The 16,083-nt window shown below is 39.2% G+C and overlaps 1 protein-coding gene across 6 annotated transcripts in view; it reads right to left on the bottom strand.

Annotated features, from left to right (window-relative positions):
* Positions 1–16,083, bottom strand: part of MAPK9 (mitogen-activated protein kinase 9) — a 54,040-nt gene that overhangs the window by 33,828 nt on the left and 4,129 nt on the right. For 3 of the 6 annotated variants that reach the window (XM_072631225.1, XM_072631223.1, XM_072631226.1), the window contains exon 2: positions 308–476. In XM_072631225.1, the coding sequence (XP_072487326.1) occupies positions 308–429 (122 nt within the window). In that variant the 5' untranslated portion in view covers positions 430–476. Of the gene's footprint in view, positions 1–307; positions 477–3,077; positions 3,697–16,083 lie in introns of those variants that run through there. The other 3 variants (XM_072631227.1, XM_072631228.1, XM_072631224.1) reach the window with 2 other exon arrangements.

Raw genomic sequence — 16,083 nt, 5'->3', positions numbered from 1 at the left:
AACTCACTGTCAAATCATATACTTTAATATTATAATTATTAGGGGAAAATAACAAAACAAAAAAGGAAATAAGGAATGAAAAATTACTACCTATTATAATTTATGTAGAGGTCTAAGAACTGAGGGTTGTAGCCTGCAAATAAATAATTTCACTATGTTTAATTACAGCAAGTAGTAGATCAATTTACCTCATAATCCTGTAGTAAAAAAATACAGCATTACAATATAAGCATTTTAAATTCTCACAAGTCAGCTTTACCTTTTATTGCACCCCAACCATTTCACAATAGCAAAATGTATTACTTACCAAACAATTCCCTGAGCTCCAGATCCTATTGGTTTTAATTGCTGGTAACGTTTTAGTACTGTGAAAGTTGAATCTGCAACTTGCACACTATAAAAATGGCTATCACATTTATTGTCACTCATGATGCAGTGCCACGTAGTTTCCCAAAGACTTGGTACCGTTTGATTTCCTTCAATAAAAGCAAAATATACATGGATTCTTACTTAAATATGCAAACTTATGTGAGATATTTATTCTCAGCAATTTTAGTAGTTTATTTCAATTTTTTAAAACTACTCATGAGAATAAATTTTTTTTTAAACTTTTAACATTTATTTTCACACATTTTTGGGTTACAAATTTTCTCCCCTTTTTTCCCCTCCCCCCCAGACCCAAGCTTTCTAATTGCCCCTGTGACCTATCTTCTCTCTCCTCTATCCTCCCTCCCTGCCCTTGTCTCCGTCTTCTCTTTTGTCCTGTAGGGCCGGATAGCTTTCTTGACCCCTTAACCTGTATTTCTTGTTACCCAGTGGTAATAACATTACATTTGGTCCTAACACTTTGAGTTCCAACTTCTTTGGCTCCCTCCCTCTCTACCCCTTCCCCTTGGAAGACAGGCAGTTCAATATAGGCCATATCTGTTTAGTTTTGCAAATGATTTCCATACTAGTTGTGTTGTATAGGACTAACTATATTTCCCTCCATCCTGTCCTGTCCCCCATTACTTCTATTTTCTTATGGTCCTTTCCCTCCCCATGAGTGTCGACCTCGGATTGCATTCTCCTCCCCCTGCCCTCCCCTCTATCCTCCCCCCCATCCTGCTTATGCCCCTGTCCCCCACTCTCCTGTATTATGAGATAGGTTTTCCTATCAAAATGAGTGTGCATTATATTCTTTCCTTTAGTGGAATGTGATGAGAGTAGACCTCATGTTTTTCTCTTGCCTCCCCTCTTTATCCCACCACTAATAAGTCTTTTGCTTGCCTCTTTTATGAGAGATAATTTGCCCCATATAACTTCTCCCTTTCTCCTCCCAATATTTCTCTCTCACTGCTTGATTTCATTTTTTTTTTTTTAGTATGTGATCCCATCCTCTTCAATTCACTCTGTGCACTCTGTCTCTATGTATGTGTGCGTGTGTGCATGTGTGTGTGTGTGTGTGTGTACTCCCACCCAGTGCCCAGACACTGAAATGTTTCAAGAGTTATAAACATTGTCTTTCCATGTAGGAATGTAAACAGTTCAACTTTAGTAAGTCCCTTATGATTTCTCTTTGCTGTTCACCTTTTCATGGTTCTCTTCATTCTTGTGTTAGAAAGTCAAATTTTCTTTCCAGTTCTGGTCTTTTCATCAGGAAAATTTGAAAGTCTTCTATTTCATTGAAAGACCATTTTTTTTTTCCTGAAGTATTATACTCAGTTTTGCTGGGTAGGTGATTCTTGGCTTCAGTCCTATTTCCTTTGACTTCTGGAATATCCTATTCCATTCCCTTCTGTCCCTCAATGTAGAAGGTGCCAGATCTTGTACTATCCTGATTGTATTTCCACAATACTTGAATTGTTTCTTTCTAGCTGCTTGCAATATTTTCTCTTTCACCTGGGAATTCTGGAATTTGGCCACAATGCTCCTAGGAGTTTCTCTTTTTGGATCTCTTTCATGCGGTGTTCTGCGGATTCCTTGAATATTTATTTTGCCTTCTGGTTCTAGAATCTCAGGGCAGTTTTCCTTGATAATTTCATGGAAGATGATGTCTAGGCTCTTCTTTTGATCATGGTTTTCAGGTAGTCCCAGAATTTTTACATTGTCTCTCCTGATTCTATTTTCCAGGTCAGTTGTTTTTCCAATAAGATATTTCACCTTATCTTCCATTTTTTGAATCTGCGCAGTATGTTCTGAGATATCTGTCTTTCTCGAAAAGTCCAAAGCGTCCATCTGTATCATTCTAGATTTGAAAGAACTATTTTCTTCAGTGAGCTTTTGAATCTCCTTTTCCATTTGGTTAATTCTGCTTTTGAAAGCATTCTTCTCCTCATTGGCCCCTTGCACCTCCCTTGCCAGCTGAGTTAGGCTAGTTCTCAAGGTGCCAATTTCTTCAAGATTTTTTTGGTTCTCCTTTAGCAGGGAGCTGATCTGTTTTTCATGCTTCTCCCTCATCCCTCTCATTTCCCTTTCCAGTCTTTCCTCCACCTCTCTAACTTGATTTTCAAAATTCCTCTTGAGCTCTTCCATGGCCCGAGCCCATTGGGTGGGCTGGGACACAGAATCCTCGATTTCTGTGTCTTTGCCTGATGGCAAGCATTGTTCCTCCCCATCAGAAAGGAGGGGAGGAAGTATTTTTTTCTCTCCGATAAAGTACCCTTCAATAGTTTTATTTCTTTTCCCTTTTCTTGGCATATTCTCCACCTAGTGGCCTGAAATCTGAATGTTCTCCTCACACCCACCTCGCCTCCTGGTCCTCCCAGCCAGCGTTTGGGGACTGAGATTCAAATGCTGCTTCCCGCCTTAGGATTTTTGGCGGGGGCAGGGCTGTTATTCAGGGTTAAATTAAGTTCAGGTGGTCAGGGGCAGGGCCGCCTCTCTGGCTCAATTCCCTCAGGCGGTTTATGCACAGACCTTCCACAATGGATCCAGGCTCCCGCCCGCTTGGGGATCCGCTTGGGGATCCGCTTGGGGAATCCGCCGTCCGCAGCCGCCTCTCAGTCCCCACCTCCCGGGGGGGCCCGAGCCATGGGGGCACCTCACTCCCCTCTCAACCCACCAAAGAGACTCTCTCACCTACCCCCGTCAGTCACCTGTTGGTGGGGGGGCCCGTGCCGCTGCTGAAGATCCCGCCTCCGGAGCCCTCTTAGAACTGTGCCTCTCAGAGCCGCCGCCGCCGCAGGTCCAGGCTGGGCGCCACGTCGCTGCAGACGGACCTTTTGCGAGAGGTTTGCAGGTCCCTCTGTGGGTGGGGGGACCCGCGTGGCCGCTGGAGATCCCGTCTCGAAGCCCTCTCGGATCTTCTTCCCACGTTGTCGCTGCCGCGGTAGGGCTGCTCTCTGCTTCTTGCCCCGGCGCCCAGTCCACGGCGCGAAGGATCCCCCGTGAGAGGTTTGCAGGTCTCTCCAGAACAGAAATCTCCCTCGCTCCAATATTCCGTGGTCTCTGGGTGCAGAATTCGCCCTGGGTTAGTCCCCTCTGCCGTTCTGTGTTTCGTGGGTTTGGAGCTATGTGTATGTGTGTCTTTCTACTTCGCCATCTTGGCTCCGCCCCGAGAATAAATTTTTAGTAAAGATGAAAATTGTGGTCTCTTCTGGCACTCAGAAGCATAAAGTCACGTATATTATCACAAAGTATTCCTTGGTTATATATTTCTCCCAGACATGAATAGCCAAAGAGAAGAGAGAGATCTTGGTCAGAAGTGCTATGTGGCTTCAGAAAAAAAAGAAGAGAGGTAGGTAATAGGCCTAGGGCAGGAGTTTTATAGTGGTAGAGATGATCCAGACCTAGACCCCATAACTTCCCTCCCTCATCCCTGAAACATTGATTTCAGCTCCTCACATCTAAGATTCTATCCCAGCTACTCTTCCTTTGCATAGCACTGAATAAACTCCAGCTCCATGGAGGAAGGAAGGTTGAGCGGAAATTTGACTGGCTGTCTCTTCTTTGGTATACCATCTCAACCAAGTCTAACCTCCACTGTCTGATGCTGAACTGTAGGATCTGTACCTTGTCAATTACCATTCCAGAATACAGATGGACAATACCACAATGGTTTAAAGTTGAGAGAAGTGGGTACATATGCTATTATTTTTATAAAGTGGGTGGAGAAACTAATCTACATATATTATTTATATGAACTTACTTTCTAGTTCTAAACAAGGAACTTTAGAATATAATCCACTCCAGAACTGAGATGTGTGTGTATGCACATATGTATGTAAATAACTATACAATATAAAACAATTTGGGTAAGTTTTATTGAGAAACCTGTTAAGGAACAAAATAACATTGCTACCTGTGACTCAAGAAATCTTGACAGTTTATAAATAAATGCCTTCATTATGAAAGAAAATAATTTTTTTCCTGTAGGTTAAAATTTTTTTAATGGAATTTAGCTTTTTAAAAAATAGAATTAATTTATCTACATTTAGTTTTCAATATTCATTTCCATAAGATGTTGAGTTTGAGTTTTAAATTTTCTCCCCCTCCCCAAGACTGATGTAAGTTCTACTTATAAATTCATATTATACATATTTTCACATTAGTCATGATGTAAAGAAAAATTACAACAAATGGGAAGAACCACGAGAAAGAAGAAATAAAACAATGAAAAAAAAAGAGAGCAAATAGTATGCTTCCATCTGCATTCAGACTCCAGAATTCTTTCTCTGGATGTGGACAGCATTTTCCATCGTGAGTCTTTTGGAGCACTGTTAGCGCTACAATAATGGGATTGTATCACTATTTTCTTGTTATTAGTTTCCTTATATAATCAGCCTATGTTCCTTCTCTGTTTCAATTGGAGGTGGGAGGCACTGCTTCTAAATTATCATTTAATGAACTATACAAATCATAGGTTTAGTAAAGATTAAAGAAGGTACCTCAAAGGTACCTCTAACTTTCTCCAGTCCTTGCTCTCAAGCTCACAGCCTAATGGGGAAGACTACATGCAAACAACTATGTACAAACATCATATATATAGAATGTGTGTATATAAACACAAACATATCCATACACAAAATGAATTGGAGATGATTTTGGTGGGAGGGTATTAGCATTAAGAGGACAGGGTTTTGGAAAAGATGGGATTATAACCCAGTTCCTTAGGTTCCAAACCAAGCATTCTTTCAACAGAAACCAGACTGCCTCCTAATTCTACTCTAAAGCTTTTTCTCTGTATAGAGTGTTGTTTAGAAGTGATATAGGATCGATTCTTCATGAAGTCCAACTCCAAAGACCTTGGATGTTCAAAGGTTCAGATACAAAAGTACACAAACTGGCATTCATACCATGATGAATAAGCTTTAAGTAAAAAAGGACCAATGAAAGAACATATAGCTATTGTCTAAGGACCAGCCCACATGTTACCAGGTTGACCATAGCAACTGTTGTCCTTGCTTGTTTATTCTGTTACTGTGGTCTGCCCTCAGTTCTCAAAGGGAACCAATGACATCAGCAAAATGATGACTTTCAAGTGAATGGGATTTAAGCGAGGCAGGGATCTGTAAGGTCACCAGCCTCACTCTCTCTTTCAGAGCCATCTGACTCCAGTGGCAAGACACAGATCAGAATGACTGGAGATGGTCCCAGATACAATGGGAGACCTTAGTCTTTTAAAGCTAAGGTCTCAGTTTGTCTGAGGTAACAACCATTCAGTGATTAAGGATAGGTAAGAAAGGAGACAAAGAATAATCTGTTTTAACTACTCAAAAAAAAAATCAATCTGGGAGGGAAATACTCTCAGGGTTTCTGGCCAGAACAGAAACAAATGTTATTTACACTCTCTGAGTCAACAAAACCCAAAGACCAACTGAAGCCTGGGTTAGGGCCCACTACCAGCCAACCGGTCAGAGTCAGAGTGATTTGGATTATGGTTCCTTCCATAAGGAAATATGGTTTCCTTCTACCCCCTCAAAGAGTGATGATTTATTTGTTTTAGCTGTAAGTCATTTTCAAACTTTCATTTTTGTGTAAAGAAAACAAACGGTAAATCCAAACAATGAACGTACTTCAAGTTAATAGAATTCTATTATCTGTAACTATCTGTTACTTTTAGGATTACCTAAAAGATGAGGAAAATGCAGCTTTTCTATTTCTGTTGATAGAATCACTACCCACATCTTTCAGATGAATAATGCAATTTTCAACAGCTGTCATTCTCAGGCTGTTCATGTAGCCTGGAGAGACAAGACAAGGGATACCTAATAGCTGTCTTCAAGCATTTGAAGGACTCTCATGCAGAGGAGGGATTTGACTTGTCCTGTTTGGTCCCAGAGAGCAGAATTGGGTGTAATGGATGGAAGTTACAAAGATGCTGATTTAGGTTTGAGGTCAGGAAAATTTTCCCAACAAGTAGACTTGTATAAAAGTGGAATAGATTGCTTCAGACCAACCACCTGTCCAATATGTTGTAGTAAAGATTGCTCTCATGGAAGGGTTGGAGCAGAAGGCCACTCAAGTCTCTTAAAACTCTCAAATTCTGTGATATATACATAAAATTGCAGATAGAGAGGCAGATGACATGTGGATCTAGGCAAAGAGAAAGACAAAGGCAAAGAGAAGGTACATACAACAAACCATCAGATCTGGTCCTAGACACTGCTCAGATAGTGCTAGTTAGGCAAGGACAGGATGACAGGTGTTACAGTACAGTGCTGAGTCAAGAAGATCTGAGTGTGAATCCTGCCCTAGAAAATTACTAGTAGTGGCAGACTAACTCTGAGCATACAGATTTTTTTTTAAAAGGCAAGAAGAAATGAAGAGCCACAGTAGGAGCTTTCAAAGATGGGAAGAGAACTACAAGAGCACATAGTCTCAGAAGCTAAGGGAGCAGAGGGTCAGTTACTGTACTGTGAAGAGGTCAAAAGGAATGAAGGCAGAAAAGGTCTTGGGATGTAATGACCAGGTCATTAATACCTTTGGAAAAATCAGTTTGAGAAGAATAATGAACATGGGAGACAAACTGACTACTGCAGTTGGAGAGGGAACTGCTATTGAGGAAGTGGAAGTGATGAGTGCCAACTACCCTTTCTTGAAGTTGAACAGTGAAAGAGGGAAGATGTTGGTTTGAGTATACTACCAAGGGAAGGAATTTGGGTTTGCTTGTTTGTTTGTTTTCAGGAATGACCTGAATGTGTCTGGTTTGAGAAAATGGGAATTAGCAGAGTAGATAATGACAACGATTGAAAGAAGTAACAAATGGGATAAAGTCAAAGAACAGATGTGATGAAATGTGACTGAGGGAAGAATGCAAGGAAAGAATATCCTTTCTGAGAGTGAAGGAGTAAGACAGAGAGAAGGGATATTGAAAAGAGAAAGTCTGGAACATATATTATTATAGAAGCTAATAATACACCATATTTCATATGGTGCTTTAAAGATTTAGTCAATAAATAATAAGCATAATGAGATTTTATAGCATCTACATATTTCAATCCACTATGAAACAGTTAAGATGTGGTCTACTATTGCATATGTTTTTTAAAAAATTGAATACTTTATTTTTCCCAATTACATGCAAAGACAATTTTAACATTTCATTTAAAAAAAATTTTGATAAAAATGACAATTCTACCTAAATTAATATACTTATTTAGTGCCATACCAATTAAACTATCAGACAATTATTTTCTAGAGCTGGATAAAATAATATCAAAATTCATGTGGAAAAACAAAAGGTCCAGAATATCAAAGGGACTAATGAAAAGAAATGCTTGGGAAGGTGGCCTAGCGCTACCAGACCTCAAACTGTACTATAAAGCAGCAATTATCAAAACCACTTGGTATTGGCTAAGAAACAGAGAGGTAGACAAGTGGAATAGACTTGGTACTCAAGATGCAGTAGGCAAGGAATATAGCAACCTTCTGTTTGATAAACCCAAGGACCCCAGCTTCTGGGATAAGAACTCATTGTCTGACAAAAATTGCTGGGAAAACTAGATAACAGTGTGGTAGAAATTAGGCATAGACCCATACCTGACACCGTACACAAGAATAAAGTCCAAATGGGTACATGATTTAGGTATAAAGATTGATACCATGAATAAACTGGAGAAGCAAGGAATAGTGTATTTATCAGATCTATGGAGAAGGGAAGAATTTTTTACTAAAGGAGAGATAGAAAGCATTATGAAATGCAAAATGGATAACTTTGATTACATTAAACTGAGAAGTTTTTGCACAACCAAACCCAATGCAACCAAAATCCGGAGGGATGTAGTAAATTGGGAAAGAATTTTTACAGCTAAGCTCGGGGATAAAGGCCTCATTTCTAGAATATATAGAGAACTGACTCAAATGTATAATCATACAAGTCATTCCCCAATTGATAAATGGTCAAAGGATATGAACAGGCAATTTTCAGAGGAAGAAATTAAAGCTATCTATAATCATATGAAAAAATGCTCTAAATCACTATTGATTAGAGAGATGCAAATCAAAACAACTCTGAGGTACCACATCACACCTATAAGATTGGCAAACATGACAGAACAAGACAATGATAAATGCTGGAGAGGATGTGGGAGAGTTGGAACACTAATTCATTGTTGGTGGAGCTGTGAGCGCATCCAACCATTCTGGAGAGCAATTTGGAACTATGCCCAAAGGCCTACAAAAATGTGCATACCCTTTGACCCAGCAATATCGCTACTAGGACTATATCCCCAAGAGATCATAAAAATGGGAAAGGGTCCCACATGTACAAAAATATTTATAGCAGCACTCTATGTAGTTGCCAAAAACTGGAAGTCAAGAGGATGTCCATCAATTGGGGAATGGCTGAATAAATTATGGTATATGAATGTAATGGAGTACTATTGTGCCATAAGAAATGATGAACAGGAAGACTTCAGAGAGTCCTGGAAGGACTTATATGACCTGATGCTGAGTGAGAGGAGCAGAACCAGGAGAACTTTGTGCACAGCAACGACCACAGTGTGCGAGAGTTTTTTCTGGTAGACTTGGAATTTTGTAATAACGCAAGAACTTCTTATAAAAAAAAAAAATCCCAATGGTGGTTCTCAAGGCAAAATGCCTTCCACACTCAGAGAAAGAAATATGGAAGTCATTCGCAAAATGTAGCAGATCATGTTTGTGTATGTGTAAGTGTTTGTGTATCATGTTTTGATTTGTTATATGATTTCTTTCATTTATTTTAGTCTGACTACATAGCATGACTATAGCGAAAATATACTCAATAGGAAAGTATATGTAGAACCTATACAGAATTGTATGCAGTCGTGGGGAGGGAGGGGGGTAGTGCGGGGTAGGTGTGGGGGGGATAAAATCTCAATTGTATGGCAGTGACTGTTAAACATTAAAAAAAAAAAAATTTGAGTTGCAAATTTTCTCCCTTCCTCACTTCTCTCTTCCATTTAGATGTAAGCAATTTCATATATATTATATATGCACAATCATGTAAATTAATGTCTTTTTCCAAAGTCTGCATGTTCCCTACTAATACTAATACCTTCATCAAGGATACTCTTCATTCACGTATAGGTAACTCATAAAGACTTTGTACAGGTAAAAGAGATATTTGTTCTACGAAAAAGATTTGATTCACTACAGCAAAATGTCACCGTAAAACCTCTTTTTCAATGAGGCAATCTCCATCTATATATCAATATCTGTCTTTATCTTGGTCACAGTACTGTAACGGTCACCAGAAGGAACTCTTACTAAAGGGACTTGGGAAGAGATAAAGACCACCTCCTGTTGTACTTTAGAGGTTAAAGAAAAGCAGTCTCCAGGTCTCTGTTATCTGGAAGACAGTATTCTAAGGGTCCTGTGAACTGGGACATCACTGTCCTTCCACGGACTTCAGTCTCCTCTCCTGTAAAAAGGGCTACAGCCAAGTCACATTCACCGCCAAACTCTGGGATCCTGTGACCCCTCTAAATATCATATGATCCGCTAAAGAGTCTGTGATCCTCTCCAGATAATATGTGTTCCAGTGGGAGCTGCCAGGATGACTTTCCTAAAGCAAATATCTGACCATGTAACCTTTCCCTCCCGTATTCAATGAACTCCAGTGGCTCCTTATTATCTCACGAGTCAAATCCAAACTCTTCAGTTTGGCATTTAAACTGTTCTTCATCTGGACCCATTCTATTTTTTCATCATCCTGTTAACAGGACTCCTCTCCATGGACTCTAATGTCCAACCATGCTGTTTGTGGTCTTGTTGTTTGGCATCCATAATGCATCACCTCCTTCCTGTGGGGACCAGCTGTCTTTTGTGCCTGGGATGCTTTCCTTTCTCACTGCCATGTCCAAGTATCCCTGGCTTCCTTCAAGACACAGCTCAAGCACCACCTCCTACAGGCAAGAGGCCTTTACTGGTTTCACCAGCTGCTACTAGTGTCTTCATCTCTAAGGTGACCTTATATCTACAGCCTCTGTCTTACATATGATATTAATCATATGCATGTCTTCCCCGTTAGAATGGAAGTTTCTTTAGGGGCAAGGGCAGTTTTTGCCTATTTGGGAGGGGGAGGAATAGGGGGATTACCAGCACTTAGCACAGTGCCTGGCACACAATAAGTGAATAATAAATTTTGATTTACTGAAGCAGAAACAACCAGGACTGAGTCTCAGCTCCTCTGCTCTCAGCTTCCTTCGCTGACTCCTTGAACTGCATCCCTCCCAAGGCCTTGGTGGGGAAAAGCAGATAATGTTGTATAGCTAAGGTTTCTTCCAGTTGTAATATTCTGTGTAATCTGTAAGAATTTTAGAAGACTTAGATGTTACTGCCAACTCTGAGGTTCTCCAATCTTATGGCTATTGCCCAGGCCACTGACTTCCTGTGCAGCAAATCACTTATCTTCCATAAAAGCTTCCTTTTTTACCTCTCTTAAAAGAATGAATGATATCCTAACTTCACAAAATAAAAACAAATGTCTCTACATAAATATGCTAGGTCCACTTTAGTCCAAATCCACCAGAGCAGTTCCTGAAAGCCAAAAGGTAGCATAAGGAGGGAATCCAGAAGGCAGCTCCTATCAACTACTGCTAAAGATAAATCAGGAGAGAATATGAATCAGCAAAACATGGAGGCAGATGATACCACAAAGTATCAACGATTGATAACTCCAAAAATTACAAGTTAAAAATACTACCTGACAGATGCTGGACTCCCCTTTCCATTGGGATGCTAATTTTCTGATTCCTATTCCCACCACAGATAGCCCATAGCCCTGCTACACTGTGGACAACTATCCCCTTTCCAACAGTTGTTAGTTGGGGTAGGACCTCTCAAATAATTTGGATTAGCAGGGATTTATCAACTATAGTTCTGGTAAGATGATGAACCACTGGGCCTTACTATCTGTAGTATCATTGCTCCCTAAATTCTACTGGGAGATATATCATCTGTCCTGCCAAAATACCCTCCACATTCATGGGCTTTACCATATGACCTGCCTTTGTATCTTGACTCCTGGGCTTTCTCATTCACCTGTCACTGTAAAGTGACAAAGACCACTGGACCTTTCTATAGTCCTTGTGCTGAATCCTTCAATATTGGCTGTCTATCCCAATTAGAATGTGAGTTCCTTGAGAATGGAACTGCCTAGCTTTCCACTTTGTAAACTGAGCACTTAGCAGTTTTTTATGCATAATAAGCACTTAGTTATGTATTTCCATTTCAAAGGCTCTTTTCCAACAGGTATCTCTCATCTAGACATCAAAATTATTCAATAAAAGACATAAAAATAACACTGTTCAATGACTCTTATCCCAGCATCAGGTGACCATATTTGTCACTGATAGAAGAGGTCTGGCATAAAAATTAAAGAATATTTCTTTGGGGATTATGAGTTTTTCTAGATGCTCTTATTAGCAGATGACATTGCACTGGTTGCACTAAGCCCTAAAACAATGCAGAGCTTCCTGGAAGAAATTTGCCAACCACTCAGTAATTTGGCTTGACCATCCATAGGGACCAACTAAGAGAATGAAGAGTGAAAAAAAGGCCTGTCTTTTGAATGCAATCAATAGACTGGTGTTGCTGTATGTCAGCAAGACAAGGAATAGAACATCCCTAAGAACTTAAAAAAAAGTAGAACACTGAAAGCAATGGAGAAGCACATGAGTGTGAGCAGGACCTCTGAAGAACAGGGTAAAAAGCATCATCAAGGAAATGTATGATAGGAAGGAAAGGTGGGCTGGTCACGAGCAAAGGTAAGGAATGAGAAGTAGACAGCTAGCATTTTTCTAAAGCCCTTATGATGTTAAAGAGAAATTGAGAAAGTCCTCCAGCACACTGAGAGAGCCTGTTGGGAAGACTTGGACAAGAAATGCACCAGGGACAAACGGGCAGAAGTGGAATGCACTCTGCACTGCTGCTGGGAACTGACTGATATGATCACATATCCACTTGAGTATTTGAGTTTAAAAGATTTACAGGGAGCTATTCCCATAACCTTGTGATATCTTGGCAATGAAGGTATTATGATCCTAATTCTACAGAGGAAGAAACAGGTTGAGTTCATATCAATGGGTAGAAGGTGTGAAATTCAGGGTTTGAACCAAGGTATTCTAATTGTGAATTAGAGTTTTGTTTGTTTCCTCCCACCCTGCCCCCATTAGACTGTGAGCTTCTTGAAGATGATGAGGTATTTTTTACCTTTTTTTGTATCCCCAACTCTTCGGATATGCGTATTGCTTAACAAATGCTTAATGACTAATAACAGAAAGTTATCGTTGACAACTATACAGTTTTAGGCTTTACAAAAGCATTTTATACACATTATTTATGCTATCTTATGTCATTTCAAATGTCCTTCACGTTTTGAAGTCCTGAGCTTTCTTGACCTTTTGCCAACCTGACACTATTACTCATTATCTCTGGGTAACCAACCATCTACCTCCTCTTCCTCTTTCTGTCCTTGAAAGACTAAATAAAGTTGGAGGAGGTAATACCTGTTGAGTAGGCCTATTACAAATTGGCTCTCTAACCTCAGTTGACCATAAGATAAAAGTTAGACTCCTTTAAAGATTTCTCTTAAGAAGCAGGACAAATAGGATGTATCTAGAGATAAGAAGGGAATCAGGAGTTGGCATTTGAGCTAGCAGCCTCAGAAAGAGAAAAAGAACCAGAAAGGTGAAATAACTTGCCTAAGGTCTTACAGCTCTGGGACTTGAACCCAGGTTTCCCAGCTTCTAGTCCAGTGATGTTTCTGTGACAGTATTTTCAAGTACTGGCTGCCTCCATAACTATTACAGAAAATATCCACAAATGGTGCTTGGAAAATGGACATATTAGCTAACACAAACAATGGTCTATTTAGCTTGAATGAGGAAGAACACTGGCTGAAGCTTGGATATTTTTATACTTTGTATAAGAAAAAATATGGGATTTGATCTAATTCTTCATTTCTCCCAAAGTGGGAGCCAGAATCACTTAGAAGAACTTGGAGCAGAATGTACCAGCTTCAGCTATTAACAGCTGATAGAAACAGTGCCTCTCAGCCATTTAGGTCAGGAATGGGGCAGTTTTTCAAATCTATTTGCCTCTGTTTTACTGATAAACACTAACAATTAGTTATATAATTATAACAATTTTTATGAGGAACAAAAATTGAGGTTTTAAAGTTAGTCAATTTAACTACATTGGAAAGAATCACAACAAAGTTCAACTTCCAAGCAGCAAATTAAAATTCAAAAAATATTTACTAAGTACCTAATGTATTCCACAAACAGTAGGCTAGGAAAAAAGAGACCGGCCCTATGGTTGACACTTCAATTTATAACCTTGGAGGTTGCTTAGAATACTGAGAAGTTAAGTGACATGGCCACAGGCACACAGCCAGTATCGTGAGTTTCAGAGTCAGGGCTTGAATCCAAGTCTCTCCGGATTGGCCCTCTACCTACTACACCTTTCTGACCATCCAGGGACTACACTAGACAAAAAGTACTTGGGAAGATGTTAGGAGACAGACACCAAGCTCAACAGGCAGTTCTTAGCTATCTGGAGCTGCACTAAGAGCTTTCTATACCATTCTTCACTTCCATCAGAATTATACAACATTAGCATTAGAAGGGGCCTTAAATATAATGTAGTAAAATCTTCAGCCTCAAGGAGAACCCCTTTTGCAGTATGTTAGAGAACTCTACTGGTTAGAAAGTTCCTTATATAGTAAGCCAAAATTATATTCTACAATTTAAATTGGTTTGGAAATTTCAAGAAATGCAGAATAAGCCTAATTTCTCATTTACATAACAACCCTTCAAACATCTGAATTTAGCTACCACATCAACTCTTTATCTTCTCTTTCCTAAGCTAAACATAACTTATTCCTTCCATTGCAAGTCAATGGGTATGGTTTCTTCATCATACGGTATCCTTTTTCTGGATACACGTAAAATATGTACTAAAAGAGATATAGGACTTCCTGTAGGAGATCAGAATATGGTGGGACTGTCACTGAAATATATACTGTCCTGCTAGGACAGCTTGTAATTGTCAGTTCATTTGGTAGCTACATCACAGTCTCATATAAAACTTGAGATCAAATTCAAATCCTTATTTCATTCCTTAGCCTCTGCCTTCAAGTGTATACCTACTGCTGAGAAATCTTATCTCCCCCATTCTATACTTACACAACAGGTACTTACTAGTTGTAAGCTGCTGGGCAAGTCACTTCACCTCTCTTTCCTCAATTGTTAGTAAAATCTTATATGTAAAAATGGTATAATAACAGCATCTACTCTGGAGAGTTGTTGTGAGGATTACATATAATATGTGTAAAGCACTTAGCACAGTGCCCGACACACAGTAGGCACTGTATAAATGTTAGCTATTACTATTTTTTTATTATTGTTCTGCCCTGTGGAGAGGTCTCAATTCCTTTACTATAGTAAATGTGAGAAACCAGAATACTAAGTGACTGAGAATTCTACAGTTAGTGCTTTATATACATTATTTTCACTGTACTGGAAGAGATGAAATTACTTTCCTAAATCTTTGATCAAGGAACTTACAATTTTAGAAACCTGGTTATCAATTTGGACTATACTACACTAGTGAGGTAGAAACTACAGATGTTTGGATTGAATCTATACTCATCCTTGTCCAATACGTAGGAGTACTGGGGATGGGGTGTGGCTAAATCATTGTTATGAACTTTAATTCTGTGACTTGCTTCACTCCATACAAACTACAGCATTGGAGAAAGAGGTTGAAATCTATTTAATTTGGGTTTCATCATTTTGTTGAAATGATGTTTGTGAGGATGACATGAGTAGGTAAAATAAACAATCAAATGTGCACTCACACACACAAAACACCTCTCCTTTCTCTTCTACTACTGCTCTCTGATTTCTGTGCTTTTATTACATTAGGTTCTTTTATATTGTGTTTTTACCAACACTGCCTTATCCCCAAAGAGCAGTTAAAATTAATTTGTTAAATAATGGCAAAGTGGTCGAAAAATATCTTCAGCCCAATAACATTTTTATGGCCTAAAATATGTTTACTGGTCTACTGGATAGCTGCTCTTCTCTAAACTACAATGATCTTCTGTTTCCTTTACAAATACATTAATTAGTTCAATATTCCAAGGAACTGTGACTGCACAATTTGCTCCAGATCTTCAACTCTTTCACGCCTCAATAGATAGTTTTATGAAATGTTGTAACAAAAACAAAATAAACAAATCTAAAATCCCAACCATATGGTAGCCAACTTTCTGATGATGAGCCTTTCCAAATTTCATAGACTGGTCCTCAAACAACAGGCAAAAACTGTGTTGCTGGACTAATATCCTAAGCCTTTCTCGTTTAGTGGGACTTGTCAGAACTTTCATTCTGGTGGAACAGCCTTTTAGGATCCAGAGTCCTCTCTATACATGATGAGGTATTAGAGTAGAGCTTTAACGGAAGGGCACTAAATAGCATACGTATTTATGTACTAAATATGCATTTTCTGCAAAATCTAGCTGAGAGTATATGAACTTATAGAATGACGAGTAATATATGAACAGATCTGAGAAACAATAAGCAATATAAAAAAACCTAAAAAGCACATCTTTATAACCTAGGATGCCCTTAACTCATAAGATAGGAATAGCAAAAACACTGGACCAAGGTCAGT

This window comes from Notamacropus eugenii, chromosome 1, assembly GCF_028372415.1.
Source record: "Notamacropus eugenii isolate mMacEug1 chromosome 1, mMacEug1.pri_v2, whole genome shotgun sequence".
NCBI lineage: Eukaryota > Metazoa > Chordata > Mammalia > Diprotodontia > Macropodidae > Notamacropus > Notamacropus eugenii.
The sequence above is the reverse complement of the archived record's forward strand: the minus strand, read 5'-3'. Positions and strand labels throughout refer to the sequence as shown.